Source organism: Musca domestica, unplaced genomic scaffold (assembly GCF_030504385.1).
Source record: "Musca domestica strain aabys unplaced genomic scaffold, Musca_domestica.polishedcontigs.V.1.1 1, whole genome shotgun sequence".
Classification (NCBI taxonomy): Eukaryota; Metazoa; Arthropoda; class Insecta; order Diptera; family Muscidae; genus Musca; species Musca domestica.
This window is the reverse complement of record NW_026712114.1, coordinates 36063307-36083137: the sequence shown is the minus strand read 5'-3', so window position 1 is coordinate 36083137 and position 19831 is coordinate 36063307. Positions and strand designations below refer to the sequence as shown.

The 19831-nt window shown below is 31.6% G+C and overlaps 1 protein-coding gene across 15 annotated transcripts in view; it reads left to right on the top strand.

Annotated features, from left to right (window-relative positions):
- The window catches only part of LOC101894270 (tropomodulin), a 359112-nt gene extending 346380 nt beyond the window's left edge, over nt 1-12732 (top strand). For 10 of the 15 annotated variants that reach the window (XM_059122212.1, XM_059122223.1, XM_059122237.1 and 7 more), the window contains 3 exons: nt 884-1825; nt 4007-4447; nt 11892-12732. In XM_059122212.1, the coding sequence (XP_058978195.1) occupies nt 884-899 (16 nt within the window). In that variant the 3' untranslated portion in view covers nt 900-1825; nt 4007-4447; nt 11892-12732. Of the gene's footprint in view, nt 1-883; nt 1826-3002; nt 3277-4006; nt 4448-11891 lie in introns of all 15 variants that reach the window. The other 5 variants (XM_005183757.4, XM_011294325.3, XM_059122239.1 and 2 more) reach the window with 4 other exon arrangements.
- Nucleotides 12733-19831: the final 7099 nt, after the last annotated feature.

The window sequence follows — 19831 nt, the reverse complement described above, 5'->3', positions numbered from 1 at the left end:
CTTTGTCGTTCATCTCTCTCTGTATTCATCGTCATTATTCATCAAGTTTTCTATATATTTTTGTTATTATTTATTTGAATGTGAATAACCCCTTTAAGTTGTATTTTTTTCTTGCTCGTCGTTTCCAAGATCAGAGATCCTCAATTTCCTTCGTTTTATCCCTTGTCTGTCACATGATTTTCACTATAATACCAAATAGCCATCTTAGAAATGGCATAATTAAAGGCTTTATTATAAATCACAGTCGTCAATCCAAAAAGCGGTCACATTCTGCTGTCATTTTAATATCTCTCATATCCTTCTGGTTGATTTTCATTTGGACGCCATAATTGAATCATTAGATTAAAGTACATTGTTGAGTGTCTTGGCTAGATTTGCATTCCTTTTACGGCCTAATGAAAACTTGTTTTTTTTTAATAATAACATTCTGCCATGACACACAAATGTCTACTTTTTTCTCCCCAATTCAATTTTCATAACTTATTATCATATCATCTGTCTGATCATCTCAAATATATACCTGATTTTTGTCCAGGCCTATGATTTTGTTTTCTATACTACCTACCAATTTCTGTTCTTTCTCTGATAGCACCTCTGGTTGGCTTAGAAACTAGAGACCAAATCTGATCACTTCCTCGATGTTTTTGTACCCAACTGTGATTCTAAATGTTGTTGACTCTTATTTTTTGTTTTGTTGCGTATACGTATCCTCCTAGTCCTCCTTTCATTTGAACAAACAAATTACGTTTTACCATCCTAGTTTCTACGTTTATTATTTATTTATTTATTTATTTTATGTATTAAACATTCAATGTGTTGTTTTAATTTATGTTTATTTTATTATTTCTTTTATTTTTTATTTCTTTCTTTCTCTCGATTACAGTAAGAAAAGATCTTGATTTACGTCTGCAGTTCAGATTTTTCAATAATCTTCACAGAAATCCAACAAGAGTTCAGTAAAGAAAAAAATATTTAACACAAAAAAAAATGAAAACTTAAAAAAATATAAATCATATAAAGTAAATAATAAAAATGAAAAAATCACAAACTATATTACCAAGAAAACAAAAAAAAAGAAATACTCCTAAAATAAAAGATTAGAAAATCTCATTTCTAAAACAGTAATTTGTATAATGACAGAACTTTATGGTTACCATAAAGTTATTAAGGACCCTAAGGCATTGTGGTCCTTGCAGAAATGAGAAAAATTAATAAAAATAAGAGAAGATCACAGGGTCTATTATCAAGGAAACAAACAGAAAACGTAACCAAAAACATATATCAACGCTTTATTTTCTAACTTTAATTTTATATATAAAATAAAACAATAATAACTCAAAAATAAAATACACTAATAACACACAATGAAATGAAGAAACACTTTCTTCTTTACATTATAAGAAATAAAAAAACACGACACAAGAAGGAAATAAAAAAAATATACCTACGTATCTCATCATTATTTACTACTCGTATAATAATTAAACCAAATATATGTACCCATGGAGTAAATGATATATACAAAAAAAGTCACATAAGAAAACATTAGAAGACTTAAGCAACAAAATAATGATTTACTATAAAAATATTATAAAAGAAAAGCTGCAACGAATAAATAACTACAACGACTTCGACATTAACTTCTAATCCCAACAAACATCATCATGGTAGTAGTTTCCCCCCAAAAAAAACAAAGTTGAATTCTTTGAAAACATATTTGAAGAAGTCATACTTTAGACTCCTTCCGCGGGGATCTTTCTACACAATGGATATTAATCATCACGTTTTTGGTTTATAAAAGTATCCTAAAAAACTCACTCAAAAGGTAGCTATACAAAAGCCAACAAAATGAAGTATGGTTTGCCTATTTTGCATTTTGTTGATGTTACGCTCTCTCTTCCGTTTTATTTCACTCCCTTCAAATAAACTAAACTCAATATGGCAGCCCGGCAGCCATAAATCTAAATTGTTTAATAATGCTTCCAAACAATGTCATATTTCTATGCCTATGAAGGAACCCAAAAAAAAGTAGTGATTTTGTAATATTTCCAAATAAATGAAAAAACTGCATTTTAAGCAATTTTTTAATTTTTTATTTATTTTTTTATTTTTTTACTTTGTTTTCAAAATTTGCATGTTTTTTATGTTACCGCCATAAGTTGATGTTATTTTGTAAAATCCAAATTTAAAATGTTTTTAAGTTGTTATTTTTTGATCTATTGTTAATGCATTATTTGTTTGCTTTTTATAATTGTTGTCCTGTGCCCGCTCGCTAAGCCCTGTCCTTCAAATACGCTTTCCTTTTACACACAAACAAACAAACACACACACACATTTTATCAATATTTTAAATAGTCATGGTAGATTTATACCCCAAAAAAACAACACGTTTTAAAAAGACACAAAACTAACGAATTTCCAATCATTTCTTGTAACCTTCATAACTATTTTAAAAACATCTAAATAATCAAAATGTCTCAAAAAAATGAAAAGATTCGCTATCTAGATAAAACAGTGACTTGCTTTCTTGTGGTAAGGGAATTTTTAAAACAAAGATCCAAATTTTCTCAATTTCAAGTTCAAAACTGAAATAATCTTTTCAAGAAAGGGTGAGGTAAAAAACTGCAACAAAATCAAGCGCCATAATTTTTACATTTTTTTTTTAAATTTTATTGAATGAAAGCAAAAAATGTCGGAAATATCATCAAATTTTAGAATAAGTTTAGATTAGTTCGAATTGGTCACTTTGGTACGAATTATGGCCTTCAAACGGCCAATGAAACCGTCACACGCTGACCTGAACTGTCACCTTGTGTGGCTCATAACAAATTGGAAATTATTAGTAACATAAACCATGATTATTTAAAATAAATTGATACAATATTAATTTCAAACACCACACATACAAAGGACACATTACCCGAACAATCATTCTCCTAAATTTTTCAAACTCCATTAATATTTACTGTATTATTTTCTATTCCATTCTTTTTTCATTATAGAAACTAAACTGCGATTTACATTTCTAAGTAAATTTTATTAAAAGAAACACACAAAAAAATGGAAACATAATTACACCTACCTAGTAGTTTAGTCGCCTAGTTGTCCTGATATACAAAAACCAACTTAACATAGTTTCCTTAATACAAAATATCTCGGACCATCAAAACCAAATCTACGCCATATCATCGATATAAATAATATCTATGTGGATTATAAAATGAAATCAAATTAAATTTTAAAAACAACAATCAATCCCCAGTCTAATGTGAACAAGTTTGTAAATTTTGAAATTTCCCATTATTTTGTAATAGATGTAAACAAAATATTTTGTGTATGTTGTGTTAAAAGTACAAAATATGTGCAATTAAATGAAAGAGAGATCTACTAATGCTTAAGCCAGCATACTGTTGTAAAACAAGCTATTATTCGGAAAATATAAAAAAAAAAAACTCCAAGGAAATGTGTTCTAAGAACTTTATATTTTTAAGCCGATCTGGGTTATATTTTCCCAGCGTTATGAAAATTAACCTTGTTGGCCATGACATAAAAAATTGCCATGTGTGCGTCACAATTTCTAATTTTGAAATCAATAAAATAAAATGGAATGCCAATTTTGTGTATGCTCTATCTTTAACTGAACTTTTGAAACACAACGCTTCTCTGCTCCTTTTAAGCCGCCCAAGAAAACTGAAATCCAAAAAAAAAAAAAAAAAATCCTGTAATTTTGGTTAAAATTTTGAACTAATTCCTGAATGTTGTTATTTTCCCTTGTTCTACAGCTAATTAACCCCCTTTTGCAAAGACAAAACAAAAAAAACTGAAATATCGATTAAATCAATATTTCAAAAAATTGTTGTTTCGCATATTGTTTGTTATTGTTTTTCTTGTACTAAAACAAAAAAATAAAAACTAAACCAAAATTTATATGTATTTTATTGTACCAATCCGACTAATCCATGTTTGTTTTTGTTCTTTCCTGTGTTTCTTCCATGTCTATTTCCAGTACGTGTGCAACGCCTGAATCAACGTAAATAAACAACAAAATACGTTCTAGAAAATTATACAACAACAACATGATCAGAAAGCATCCAAAACAACTACATACGCTCCACCAAAATTACCAAAAAAAAGAATCCAAATATTTGTTGTTTTGTTGAACCACCACCTATTTCAAAACCAATGTAATCGTAAAAGTGTTCATTCTTATTAATTACCCTGCAGCCTGTGTGTGTGAAATCAATCCAATTACAACAACAACAACTTAATTTTGTGAAAACTTTAAAGCAACAACTACAACTACCACCATACACAACGCATACGGAATTGTGTGGGATAACAAAAAAAATCATCACCAACCTCCAATATCCTAAGTCCCACCAAATGGAACACAAGACTAATTGAAAATCCCAAGAAAAGTCCCCTCAAAACGATTTTTGTAAAATCTGTACGTATATTTCTTGTATGTTTTATGTGTTTAGATATAAGTATTTAGAAATATGTTGGTATATTATTTAATTTTTGCATAGAAATGTTTTTATTTAGATGACCTTTAATGTGATTTTTTCTAAAGTAACGCCAGGGAAGGTCTGTATAAATATTTGTCTTTGTTCATACAATCATACGCAATTGTCTCATATACATAAATGTAAGATAGGAGGGTATCAAAAAATATAACTCCATACCATACATTTATGGTCACACAAATTTGCAGACGTCCTGTTTAGGTTTCATTAATTCTAAGAAATATGTGTATATTTTTTTGAATATGTAGCATATACCCTCTATGTATAGAGGCGCCTTTGAGAATGTCTCCAATCCACAATATTCCCAATAAATGACAAATTGTTCGTTAGAATATATGTGGAAAGGATAGAATATATATTGGAATATACTGAAAACATACATATGTTTTCTTATCTATAAAATAGTTTTTAAATTCTTCATGCAAATTAAGCGTTTATGAAACACTTAAATCAGAAAGACTGTCGACTTGAACATGATACAATAGTTTAAATTTATATTTGTAATTGAATAAAAGGCTACAGTCTGGCGAGGTTGACCATGTGATACCTATAACACAATAATTTATATGTTAATTTCCAATTTAAAATCAATGTTATTTGTTCCTCCTTTCGAATTATCCTAATTGATCTGGCATCAGAATTTTCAAAAACTTACGATCTCTTAAAAGTATGCAGAGTATATTAGGTTTGTCATTCCTCGAAATAAACATTTTAGACCCCACAAACGATATATACTCGATCAGCATAAGATTCTATGTTGATTAGACATGTCCGTCTGGCTAGAATTGTTAGTGGGCCATATACAGGGTGAGATAAAAAACTGCAACAAAGTCAAACGTCATATATTTTACATTTCTTTATTTAAATAGCATCAAATTTTACAATAAGTTTAGATTTGTTCGAATTGGTCACATTTGGCACGAATTCTGGCCAATGAAATGGTCACACACTGCCCGAATGTTGCTCTGCTGTATTTTGGCCCATTCCCGGCGAAGGGCTTGCTTGAGGTGATCGACACTTTGGTATTTTTTAGTGCCAACCGTGCTTTCCAAAATACTCCAGACACAATAGTCCAACGGATTGGTATCCGGAGATTTTGGTGACCATTGTGCGCTGGAAATGAAGCGAGGAACCTTATTTTGTAAGCATTCTTGGGTGGCGCGTGCTGAGTACGATGGTGCTGAGTCTTGTTGGAATGTCCAAGGTCTGCGGCCAAAATGTTTGTGTACCCAAGGCTTTAATACACCCTCCACAATATTTTCGCGATAATATTCGGCATTTATTCTGATGCCACGGTCGATTAATATAAGCGGAGAGCGACCATCGGCTGTTATAGCGGCCCATACCATCAACAAGGCCGATATAGCCCATATAGCGTTGCATTTGAACAATATTTATGCGGAAAATGTTTCACATAAAAGTTATACTCCATTTCAACCGTTAAATACACTCCGATGTCGATTTAAATTTGCTAGGCTTTCGCCCTGGTCTTGTGCAAAATTTAAAATATGTATGTATCATTCCTAAAATATTTTGTGAACATCTTCAAGACTATAGGGTTCTATTCTGGTCCTAACGCTAACTACATGCAAATTTTCATGAATAATGTAACTGCGACCTGTAGAGTGATTACAAATTAACATGGACAATGGGTCATTCCAAAGCCAGATTGACATAACCCGACGAAACTTCAATTTCTATTGCACATGTATTTTCCCTTCCGCAGTTGCAAAGGTCGACAAATCAATTTCGAACTGACGCTTTAATCTATATATATAAATGAAAGTTGTGTTAGTTACTACGCTTATAACTTAAGAACCGCTGAACTGTTTTTAATGATTCATACAAATTCGGAATTGGCTCTTATCCGAAAAGGATAATATCCAAAAAAATCGCGTAAAAATGTGATATGTTAACATTTTCATTTTGACTTTTGAAATGTACAATAGTAATGTTTTATTTTGCATGATTTTTTCCATTTTGACTTACTTTTTTGTACTTACTTTAATGTACATTTGTAGTGTTTTTTATATTTTATTTTTGAATTCGAATATTAATACCAATTTATTTAATTGACTTGATTTCTTGAGAACTGAAATTGATAGCGGGTTACATGGAAGTGTAGTACCGAATTATGTGGTGGCGAAACGGAATAGATGATACCGAAATAATTTAATGCGGTCACACCAAAGTTAAAAGATAGGGTAAGTGTACCAGTAGTCGGTACTTTTAGGATTTTCGCGTTTTTAATCGCTCACCATTCTGAGTGGAACTTTTCAATTATTACAAAGTTAATTTATTCAGATTCGAAATTTTGTATAGTTTTTGCAATAATAAATAAAGTTTTAATAAATTTTTATTAAATTTCATAAATTTGTAGTTTTATTAAAACAATGCTTTTTTTTGCCAGTAGTCGGCACCACTTGCCAATTGGCGGTATGGCATGTTCCAACAGTCGGCAAACCAAATTTTTTGTAAAAATAATTAATAATAATAATAAATTAATTCATTAAAATATAATATTTTTGTTTAGTTTAACTGATTCGACGTCTTTATCGTACTTTTCTTAAGAATATGGATTGTTGATGACCTTCACAGACAAAAATTTAATTTTTATTTGAATAAATCATCTTTTCTTAGCAAAATTGTACACAAAGATAGCTGGCAATATATTTGAAGTAAACAAAATACATTTAGTTATAATAGTTTCATTTATTTGGGCTTAAAAATAAAAAGTGCCGACTACTGGGACATGCCGAACTTAGGCACACTTACCCTAATTACTTTTTCAAAATCGTTAAAAAAATCACGAAAAAGGAGATCTCATTGCAACAATTCTCAAAACGGAAAAATATCGAAAAAAAATTCCAATGGAATTGAATTTTAAAATAAAAGTACATTCTATTGACAAACTTTGTAAGGATCTTTAAACAGTTGCTGTAAAAAATCAGCGAACAAGTTGAAGATTTTTTCAGTTTGTTATTCTTCTTTTGTCAATTTTTTTCAATTTGTAATATCATATTGAATTCAGTGGATTTTTTGTGAACAAAATAAAGAATAATTTTTTCAAGTGCGAAATACAAATAAGTGCGAAATACGATGGTAACTGACATCTACCTTTCAACTACAGGGCCTACATCGTGCTTCAGCTGGAAGATGCGCAGACATTTAAACAAACAAAAATGACCGAAAAAGACTAATGGGGCTTATTTCAAAGCGTGGCCCTACTTCTTTCATGTGACAATAATTCGTCCAATGAGAGCTCAAAATGCAAAAATTTTTGGGAGTATAATCAGTAAAATACCAAATATAAAGGGTGCAAAATAGTAGAGCGAATGGGACTTTTAGTAAGAAAAAGATTTCTATCCTTCCAAAAATTCTTCCTGAACATTTAAGATACCTTAAATCGCTCTTGTAGGTCATGATATCGATCATAAATAACCATCGTATGATTTAAGCCATTTTTGGAGTCTTCGCCACTTTCTTATATTTTTGGCCCTTATTTGGCATCTTTGTTTCTAAGGGGGTAGAGATCCTCTTCGCATAAAATTTTCGGAGTAGGCCCCATATTGGTCTTGACCACTAAAAAAATTGTATTTATGCTACCCTGGAGTAAGGAACCATCGTACAGATAATTGCCACATAGAAATTTATTCATGTAAAGTCCCCACATTGGAGTATCCCCAAGTCCACTTTCACATCTAATGTGTGGTCAGAAAAGAAAAATTTGTATCTATTGAATTTGTAACCCCCAAGAGAATATTGGTTGGGAACGTAGATTTGGGATATACATTAATATGAAATAAATTGTGAAAACATGAACAAATTACAAATATAAGAAAGTAGCACGGGACCGAATATTTGTTGAATCGTCATTGAATTATACTGTGATGAAAAATATGGACCTTATGGGGTCTCTAATTTACAATTTAAATGACAAATAAAATTAGTTCCCATATTACGGTAATGGGTGTAAAATAGTTATTGTAATTGACTATTCTGAATTCAGTCTGACCTCAATTATGAGGTGTCATCTTGGATTATAAGGGGTGAAGAAAGTTTTCAATGTATGTCGATGTTTCGCATTTTACCATATTTCAAAGGATTTGGCTAAAACTGTGTATTTGGGGGTGAAAATCTTACACAAAAATTTCAACATATCTACAAATTTTAGAATTTTTTCAATGTAATAGTACCCCCTCAAGTACCCCTTTTGGCGGACAAACAGACCGACATGGTTAGGGGGACTTATGAGGACTCTAATGCACAATCTGAGGTGCTAATGAGTTTAAAAAAGTAATTAACTTTGGCTATTCTTAAATCAATTAGCCCTCAATTATGAGGTGTACAAAGTACAGTAAATTCCAAATTACTGCTCATTTGACTAAAACTTAGAAACTAATCGACCAGTACGTGAACATTTATAACATTCATATCTTTGAATAATTATGCTTTGACAAATATGCATAATAGACAAACACTACGGGCCGGCAACGCGGACCGGGCCAGCTAGTTTGTAATAAATAGGAAAAAAGCTGAAATTACTGACAAGGCATTTTTAAGGGAAGAAAAAAAAACCTTGGGAGTTGAGCTGAAAGTGAGTTTGCCAAGGAACATGTGTGATTGTATTAGAGCTGCAACTTCATGTATAAATGCAGATTTAACTCCATTGTGTTAGGGCATTAAGCAAAACTAAACCCCTCAAGATTTGACAAAATCAGAACAAGCTTGACATTTCTATAATATTAATAATAAAAGCGTCACTTTTAAATTGATTTCATTTATTTTTTCTAAAATAATTTACAATTGAAATTGTAAACTTTGTAAAACAACATTGTTTTGTTGAAAATAGGTTTATTGCCCCCACTGAAAAAAAAGTAATTCACCTGGAAAACTTGAATGTCATATTTGTTATCTTTGTTATTTTGTAGCTATTTGTAACTTGTTTTTGTTTTTCTCCTCCTAATGTTACTGACCGTTATTAAAAAAAATTTCCTTCAGTTTCGTGTTTGTCACGAGTCTCCGATGAGCTTATTCACCCATGTTCGCTCATGTGAGGTTAAAAAGGTGACGCATTATACGTGTTAGCATAATTGCAGTTAAATCATTATTATTTCATCATATTTACATATTATCCATACGCATAATTATTAGTCATTGACTAGTTGTTTAGCATTAGTGATTTTTCAGACTACTACGTATTTTATTAATGAAAAATGGGTAATTTCCATAAGATTACAATGAACTTGCTTGTTCATTTGCCTTTAACCTTAAGTTGTTTGTTTAAAGTGAAAATAGCTTTCATCCAGATAACAGCTCCCAACAAAAGTGTTTTATAATTTGTTTGGAATATTGATATTTATATTTTAGATTTTGCAATAGAAGCCCCAATATAACACCGGAAGAGTTTTTTTTATCCAAAAAAATATATTTCTCCTACATTGCCAAGCCTTCTCACTTTAGACAGGATTTTGTATTACAACTAAGTCGCTTCTTATAGGTTTTTTTTTTAAATAGTCTGTAGTTAAAGATAACTTTAGTCAAAATCAGCGTCGAAGTGATTTCTAAAAATGTTTAATTATTACGTCCTCCATGTAATATAATTATCGTCAAGCCAAAAACCTATATTCGAACTCTGCTGTCGAACATTTAATAGCTGAATCTCTTCCTTTAAAATGTTTAATACAGGGTGAGATAAAAAAATGCAATAATAATTCATAATTTTTAAATTTTATTGAATGAAAGGTCGGAAATAGCATCAAATTTTAAAGTAAGTTTAGATTTGTTCGAATTTGTCACCTTTGGCACGAATTATGGCCTTCAAACGGCCAATGAAACCGTCACACGATGCCCGAATGTTGCCCTGCGGTATTGTGGCCCATTTCCGGCGAAGCGCTTGCTTGAGGTGATCTACACTTTGGTATTTTTTAGTGCCAACCTTGCTTTCCAAAATACTCCAGACACAATAGTCCAACGGAAATTTTGGTGGCCCTTGTGCGCTGGAGATGAAGCGGGGAACCTCTTTGTAACCATTCTCGAGTAGCGCGTGCTGAGTCCTATTGGAATGTCCAAGGTCTGCGGCCAAAATGTTTGCGTGCCCAAGGCTTTAATACACCCTCCAGAATATTTTCGCGATAATATTCGGCATTTATTATGGTGGCCCACACCATCGCCATGGACGGCGCTTGAGTTCTGGTGGCCAACCGAAGGTGTACATTTTCAGCAGACCTCTTTGGCAAGTAAACACGATCATTTTGTTTGTTTACAAACTGCTGGACAACAAATGTTTTCTCATCGGAGAAAACCAAATTCGGCAGTTCATCACTTTCGGCCAAGCGAAGCAACCCTTTAGCTCTTTTGAGTCTTTTTTCTTTCTGTTGCGGTGTAAGTTCTTGCACTTTTTGGAATTTCGATGGCTTTACCCCTCATTTTTCAATATTTGCCGAATGGAATATTGCTATTTCGGCCATTGTGACGTCGTCCACTTCCTTGACGTCGGGCTACGCTGCCAGTATTACAGGAACGAGCGATAGTACGAGGCACAAAAGATATATTTACATTTAAATGCTGGAGTGCTCTAACGATAGCCATTTGTGGTTTTCAAGCCAAATATAAAGAAATCACACTATCACGCTTGAATTCCATCACGAAGAACTTTTTTTCTGGAATCAATTTAACAGCTGTCGGACGAGTGGCTTCGAAATGACAGCAGTCTGAAGTTGGTTGCAGTTTTTTCATCTTACTCTGTATTCTACACACTAAGAATATATACCAAATTGTTAGATTTTCAACTGAGGAGGTTTTACATCTTAGAGAAGCAAAAAATGTGGATTACAGATGATCTTTCCTTTTTGTTAAAGAAAAATTAATAAAACTAACTCCGCCGGGAAAAGACCGGTTAATAAGTTAAAAAATTAACCGATTATTTTGTACAAGAACTTATAATTCCAGTTTATGCTAAATCAGGTCAGTTTGGATTTTTGTCTTAAAGCTAGAATTATTTAGATTATGGTAACTTATGACTTCAATATACTGCTGAGACTACCACACATAAAAAAGTAATCTCGCTTGTAGTCAGAATACGGTTCCTTCTCAAGTGTTCATAAAAAAGTTATATTCTATTCTAAGCTATACCTTTATGAAAAGACTTGACATGCCTCCACGTGCTAATACATAGAAACCCTATATAGGAATTTCTAAACCACACATGTTCTCGTATCTAAAATTTCTATATATGTCTAATTTTAGATAGATAAAAGTAATAATATTTAATTATATATTTCCCCTTAATTATCTGTTAATAAACTTCAAAATTAACCTATGATATTACAAACTAATTTTGAACTTTTTTCTTTCTTGATTTAGCTGGACGTCAGCGACGCATGGGACACTTTGGCAGAAACTATACAATTGGCTTTTATCAATAGACATCGATGGGGAGCAGCGGTTGCGGTGCATTAACACTCAAAAATCACATAAAATTGTATACAACAATTTGTATTTGTTTTTACATATTTCATTATGTATTTTATAAAATAATATTCATCCAAAAAGAAATCAAAATTGTGCATACATATTTGTTTGTATGTATTATTAGATATTTAAATTTGTTTCTTCTTTTTTCACACATTTACAATTGTTGCAATTTTTGTCATTTGAAAAAAATATATTTTTCTAAGTTTTAGAAATTTTTTCATCATTTAAAAAAGTTTTTTTTTTAAAGAAATTATTGTAATTTGAAACTTACAAAATTAATGTACTATATTCAAAACATTTTATATGACTGTAGAAAATAGTACATTGTATTGTTGAATATTTTTTGAAATTGAATTGTATATTTTGTAGTGCTGCTACCCCTACCCTCCTTCCTCCCCACCCTCATCTTCTCATTAATAAATTGTTGTGTGAATAACATTATACCCTGCTGTTTTGAAAAAAAAATATTCATTTATTTTGAACTAATCATAAAATTACAATTGTATGTGCATATTTTAGCTCTGGAAACAATTGGTCCTTTTTATATGATTTCTTCGAGAAACATATATTGAAAAGGGATTTGCCATGAGCTGGGAAATGCAATTCGTTCAAAATTAATGCAATATTAAAAAAACAAAGCAAATGGATAATTCCCTTGTGTTGTTTACCAATTGATGTGTTGTATGATGTGATTTTTTGTTATTTTGAAACATTGTTGTAATTTTTTTTTTATAAAGTTGGATATACATTTTCACACATAGGACAACAAATGGGAATCGTCAAAAAATAACAACTAAAAAATTAAGAAAAAAAGACATTTGCTACCACAAAATTCTCTATCTTATCTATAAATGTTCAACGTATTGCAATTTCCTTAATTTTGTCGTTGTAAGCTTTTTTCCAACCTATATGGGAATTATATTCATCGTCTACATGGCATGCTTTATTATTTAAACATTTTAAAGAAAACAGGCTAGATATTTCACAAAACAAAATAAAGTGCTCTCACACCACACGTACACATTAACAATAAAAAACAACAAAAACCAACAGCATATAACTTTTATAAATCGAAAAAAAAAATAATCACGTAGTTTTATAAAATAATTAAAACAATCTTTCACCAACAATATTTAAATACACAATCATATTTATATAATATAATTTTTACATCAATGCAATAAGCAAACATTTTAGTTTTTTTCGTCATTTCTTTCTTTCAAACTTATTTTAGTTGTTTTGTTTTGGATTGCCATAACTAAATCATTGCAATTCTTTTAAAATACCAGTAATATTTTTTTTTTATTTTTCATATTTTTTGTGTATTTTATAAAAATACAATTTTATATAATTATTTTATTGCATTATTTGTTTAAGTTTAGGTTTTTATAATTTTTCTTCAAACATCTTTAAACAAAAAAAAAAAAAACTTCTTTTAAAATCGTAATGTAATAATTTAAACTTTAATTAAACAAAAAAACAATTGTATAATTTAAAGTAAACCACACAGCAACAATTCAATATATAAATAATTACACTTTATATATTTAAAGAAACAAACATTAAATAATGAAATGATAAACTGCTTATAAATTATGTAAAATGTAAACCAATCATAAAAAAAACTTTGTGAAAATCATACAAAAAAATTAATAAAATTTTAGAAAAAAAAAAAATAAACCAATTGACTTTTATTTGTTTAAAGAATGGAAAGGGTATTAGAGGAATACGAAATCTTTTACCCACAAAAGCACATTCTAAAGGCAAAATATTTGAGAACAGCAACAAGAACATTAAAGAAGGTCATATCATCGGATTTTAAAATAACCTGTAATACAATGTATGCAATTCCAATCTGGGTTTTAACTCCAATTTCAACAACTACACTGTGCAACAGCCAATCTGGGTGGGGATATTCAAAGAGGAGGTGATAGTATTCGTTAGCGTTATACCAAAACGATAATTTTTGAGGAAATTAGTATGAACAAGTCAAAAAGTATCAGTCGGTTCTGCCGACAGACGTATACCCTCAGCCAATGTTCGATTATTTAAATATATTTTGACTTCTGTTATGATTATTCAAACACTTGACCCTCTGTGGAGTGGGTTCTGAAGAAATGGGCCAATATTGTCCATTTCATATCGGACCTAAATAAATACGATATAAATATTGCGACGTCCCAGGTTGGTTACTTCATCATAAAATCAATGTTCATCCCAAGTTTCTGGTTGAGACAAATATTTAGATATAGCATATTGTAAAGAATCGCTGACATGTTTCGCAAGTTATGACAGATAAAAGTATTGACAATTGTGACCCTTTTTGGGTGAGATACATGAAGGGTTTCGCAGATATGTATATATCATCTTCCCAACAGATCTTGTGTAAGTATGTTTGAAATTTAAAGAGACTTGAATGCTTATTTGGCTTACTTTGAGCGTTTTGTTTCTCAAAATCTTGAACCCTATGTGGGGGATGTACCAGAAGAAATGGTCCGATCTCTACCATTGAGATGAGCCAAGTCTGAATGGAATCGGATGTTAATTTCGCTTTTTATGAGCTCCATTGATATTCAAAAGTTCGACCTTCTGTGGAGGATGTACCAGAAGGAGTGGACCAATATATTCCATCTTAATAAAAAATGTTGGGATGTGTGAAATTTGAAGACAATTGGACTCTTACATCACATTTTATAAAATTTGTAATTATTCAAAATTTTACCCCTTTGTGGGGGAGTGGACTGGCGCAAATATTAGGATTAGCAAAGTTGAAGCAAAATCGGATTATAGTTTCTCTTTCTGTGCAGAAAATATATTTTTTGAAAATTTCTACATTTTGTGGGGGAGGTACCAGAAGGAGTGGACCGATATTGCCCATTTCCGAACTCGATATTAGTTTGACCAAATATTACGAAGTACCATGTTTGGACCAAATCGGATACTCCTCGTGCGCACCAGCCAAACAGACTCTAGATCAACTCCAAATGTCCTAAACGGAATCGGTCCGAAGAGACCTAGGGTCTAAAACCATTATTTCGGCTAGGCACGTTTTGATCGTATAAAATGATATATACCCTCTCTAGGCATATGGCTGAGGTTATAAAAACATGGCAAATAAGGAAAAAATAATTGAAATTTTGATATATATGGGGGCCATACCAAAATGCGGACTGGCATGACCTATATATCGCACAAATGTATCAAATTTTAAAGCTTTATCTTAAATTTTGCGAAGTATAGAAAATTTTAATCTACTCACTGAATACTAAAACCTCCACTTAAGACTTCCCACCCCATACTATGACCCCAAACATCTTCAATGTTAACATCTTCAAAGACCACACTTTAAAGTGGGAGATAACATCAAAATACTGAAAATTGTAAAAATTTTATTAACAAAATTAATACTAAATATATATAACGTATTTTGTGGAATAATTTTCCCTTAAATGAGTGATAAAATTGCTTTTGATGCGTTTTTAAACATTATTCACTTTGGTAGCTTTGTGAGAAAACTAGCCCATAATATGTCTTTTGTATGAAATGTGCAGTCTGAGAGTCTATCCTATATTGTAAAAAACAACATTTTATAAAAATTTAATTGATTTTGTCCGAACTTCGCAAGTTTGCATACCAACGCAATTTTCTCTTTAAAACCAATGATATTCCTAATTCTCCCTTGCACGTATTGAAAATAGAATATTTGCACTACATCATGGTGAAAAAATCATAGAAATATATTAGGTATTTGCTGAGATATTTCAATTTGAATTTAAACATGTGCAGGAATATACCTACTACTCTGTTCTGGGCGCTTGTTACATGAAAAGTAGAAAACCCACAATCACGAATAACAAAAATGCCAATGCACTACAACAGACTTGCCATATTATTTTCTAAACGTCTCTGTCATAGCATCCAACTGCGAAGCATATTCTAAGGCGCTTATGAAAATTAGCATCAATGCCCTTAAGTGTGAATTTGTTTAAATTTGTTCTGAATAATCTCTGCAAATAATTAACTAATTTTGTGATTTCTTCAGTATTGTTTAGAAAAAAATTTGAACTATGTTATACACAAAAAAAATGTATTAAAATATACCGCAGTCAAACAATATTACTGTTTTTTTCGGTTTGTATTATTAAACCATTTGATTTATTAATATGCCTTAAAGTATGCTTTAGGCATCAAGAAAACACACAATACAAATTAGTTATTTTCTCGACAAATACTACTCGAAGCACACATGTAATCCTGATCTATTATGTTCAAGTCGAGAAGTTTAGCAGATGTTTGAATCCTCATCCTCATGTTTCAATCCTCATCCCTTTTAGGATAAAAAATACAATTTCTCTGCACGACTTCTCTGTGGCAGCTTCAGCTTTAAAATTGAGAATTGATTCCCCCTGCAACAACAACTGAAATTAAAAATTGGAAACAATATTGCATTAATACTTTATATTTGCAAATAAAATGATGAAAAACCATTCTACAATAAATTTTTTAAAATTTCAAAAAATGTCACCTTACAGTTAGCTAAAATTCGACGTACTAGGACGATGTTTTTTTACCACACAAGTACAATACATGTATTTTTTTGAGAGTAGAATGAGAGAATGATTTAATTTTGCTTAAATGTATAATTATGATGACAAGTATTAATATTGACTTTATTGAGTCCTGGTAAAAGTCCCGATTATTGGACGAATAGGAAATGTCATCTTAATTTTCCGTTTTAGTACAGAATCTATCGGGTGAGATAAAAAACTGCAACAAAACAAAAAAAAAAAAAAAACATGTCGGAAATAGCATCAAATTTTAGAATAAATTTAGATTTGTTCGAATTTGTCAACTTTGGCACGAATTATAGAAACGTCCAAGGTCTGCAGCCAAAATGTTTGCGTGCCCAAGACTTTAATACACCCTCCAGAATATTTTCGACATAATATTCGGCATTTATTCTGATGCCACGGTCGATTTATACGAGCGGAGAGCAAACATCGGCTGTTATGGCGGCCCACACCTCTCCATGGCCGGCGCTTGAGTTCTGGTGGCCAACCGAAGGTGCACATTTTCAGCTGACCTCTTTGGCAAGTAAACACGATAATTTTGTTTGTTTACAAACTGCTGGACAACGAATGTTTCCTCATCGGATAAAACCAAATACGGTAGTTCACCACTTTCGGTCAAGCGAAGCAACTCTTTAGCGCTTTGAGTCTATTTTCTTTCTTCTGCGGTGTAAATTCTTGCACTTTTTGGAATTTCAATGGTTAACCCTGAGCTCATTTTTCAATATCTGCCGAATGAAATATTGCAATATGTTCAGATCACAAGCCATTTTTTGCCACTGCGATGCGTGGCTGTTTTCCACCAGTATCACGGTAGCAATGGTACGAGACACAATGATTTATTCATATTTAAATGCAGGACTCTCTAAAGATAGCCACTTGTGGTTTTCCAGCCAAATATAAAGAAATCACACCATCAGGCTTGTAAACAATATAATGAGCTGTTACTGGAATAATTTTAAGAGCTGTCGGACGAGTGGCTTGGAAATGACAGCAGTCTAAAGTTAGTTGCAGTTTTTTCATCTCACCCTGTATTTCTAACAATATTGAATATTCAAAAATTAATTCGTTAATCATGTGAATTTTAATTCGTTAACACATGTTATTAATAATTTAAAAAAATATTTTTGAGTTTCATCGAAATTATACGATATTTTTTGGCCAACACTGTTTATTCGTAATTAATTGTGACATTTATTCGTTTCATTTTAAAAACAGCGCTGCTCCATAACGTCATTAATAATATAAATATTATTTGCTATGCCAAGAACCCCTTATAACAGTTCAACAATTGAAATTCTTTAGATATATTTCAAATCAAACAAATTAATTTATAATTTGTTCTAATTAACTTATTTGATTTGTAAATAGATTCAAGGTGCAAACGTCTTCGAAAGAGACAAACAAGTTAATACAGAGCTTACAAATGAAAATTAGAAATATTCGTTTCTTTTTTTCGATTTAAACAATATTGCCTTGACAGAACATCTGTTAAATGATTTCATGATGTTGTCGAAAAAATATGGCAGATATAACATGTGAAACGCTTCTTTACTACGTTTGTGGTTCCTTCTCAAAAAAGTTAAAAAACGAGGTAGTATCCAACTTAAAAAAAAAAAAAACAAGTAAGCAACGGTTATAGAGGTGCGAGACCGACCATGTGATACCCTATAACACCACAATATGCTAGAAGCTCCCTTATGTCCAAATCCATTTTGGAAAATTTGGCTTTTGAAATTACGTTACGGAACACTGCACAGATATTACCCTTAACATTTTGACCAGGGACATTTGCCCAATATTTACGCCCTCCGTCATGCTGTTAGTTGTTGCGATCCATTTTACAGGTCATCCAAAATGCTAGAATTCTTTCCTGTCCTTAACCCTCTTCTCAGGAGTGTAGATTTGCTTCAATTGTGTGGTCAGGATTTTTTTCATTTTTGGGTTCATTTGAACCCCTAAATATTTTGCGATCATCTCCAAAAGCAAGAGGCCCCTCTGTATCTCCAAATTAAGACTCATTTATATGCTTTGCTTGTCTACGATAATTAGCTATATTCGTCAACGAAATCAGCATAAAAAAGCCAGAAGTTTGCCTTTTGTGTATTTCCGATATCGCCTGTAAGTAATGCTGGTATTTTTTCACACAAAAGTAGTGGTCCATTCTAACTCTAACTTCATGCGAGATTTCGTGTCCTTTGGTTTCTATTTGTGATCTTTATAACGGCTGCAAAGTCAGGAACATTTTTAGTTGTAGGTCGATTTCAACCCCTAAATATACTTCGGACATCTCTGAAAACAACAGACCTAGCCCTTCTGAGCCTAACCCTACCTTTGTGAAAACTTTCGTGAGGATCGGACGATAATTGCAATCTGTATATAATAACCCCAACTTGTGTTGTAAGGTGAACAAATATTACAAATGGTACACTTCAATATTATAAGTGAAATTGAACAAATCGCATGCAATAAAAAAATGTGAAAAAAAAAATAAAAAATGTCACAAAATACTACAAAATATGCGATTTTTTAAAAATTGTATTCTTTTATGGCAAGAGGGCATTCTGAATTGACAACATCGGTCCAGCCATTCTTGAGATTTAAGCATGCTATATTGTATATATTTTATTGTATATATTTCGCTATATATATCCGATATATTTCCTATCGTCATCTACGTAACGGTCAGAATTGACCTCTTCGTCTATTTGTAATTTCGCCGGGATTAAAAATATTCGCGGTTTAATGGAAATGTTGCCTTTTATTTACCACAAATATTACGGTCTATTTCATCCACTAAATATTACCCGATGACCATTAAAATTGGAAGACTTCTGCCCAGCCCTAAGCTCTAGCCCCATGCTAACTTCCGCGTCGCATGGTCTATAATTGTTGCCTGTAGAGCAACTGCAAAATCAGGAAATTTTTCAGCCTCATCTCCATTCTAAATGTTGTGAAGATCGGGCCATAATTGCAACCTGTAGAGTGATTACAAATTAACATGGACAGACGGACATACATAGCTAGATCGACTCAGCTCGGCGAGATGTGAAGATCCATACATACTTTCCTATGTGGGAAACTAATATTTCGAGGTGTTACATAATTTTTGGTCCAACCAAACTTATAATAAAAAGAAAAATATGGGTTGACTTCTTTTCATTTATGAGTGAGATAAGTAAACTTTTCTAACCAACAAGCTATCAAATGTATGCAGATTTTATGGAATGAGAATCGTATTTCTAACTTGAAAATACGATT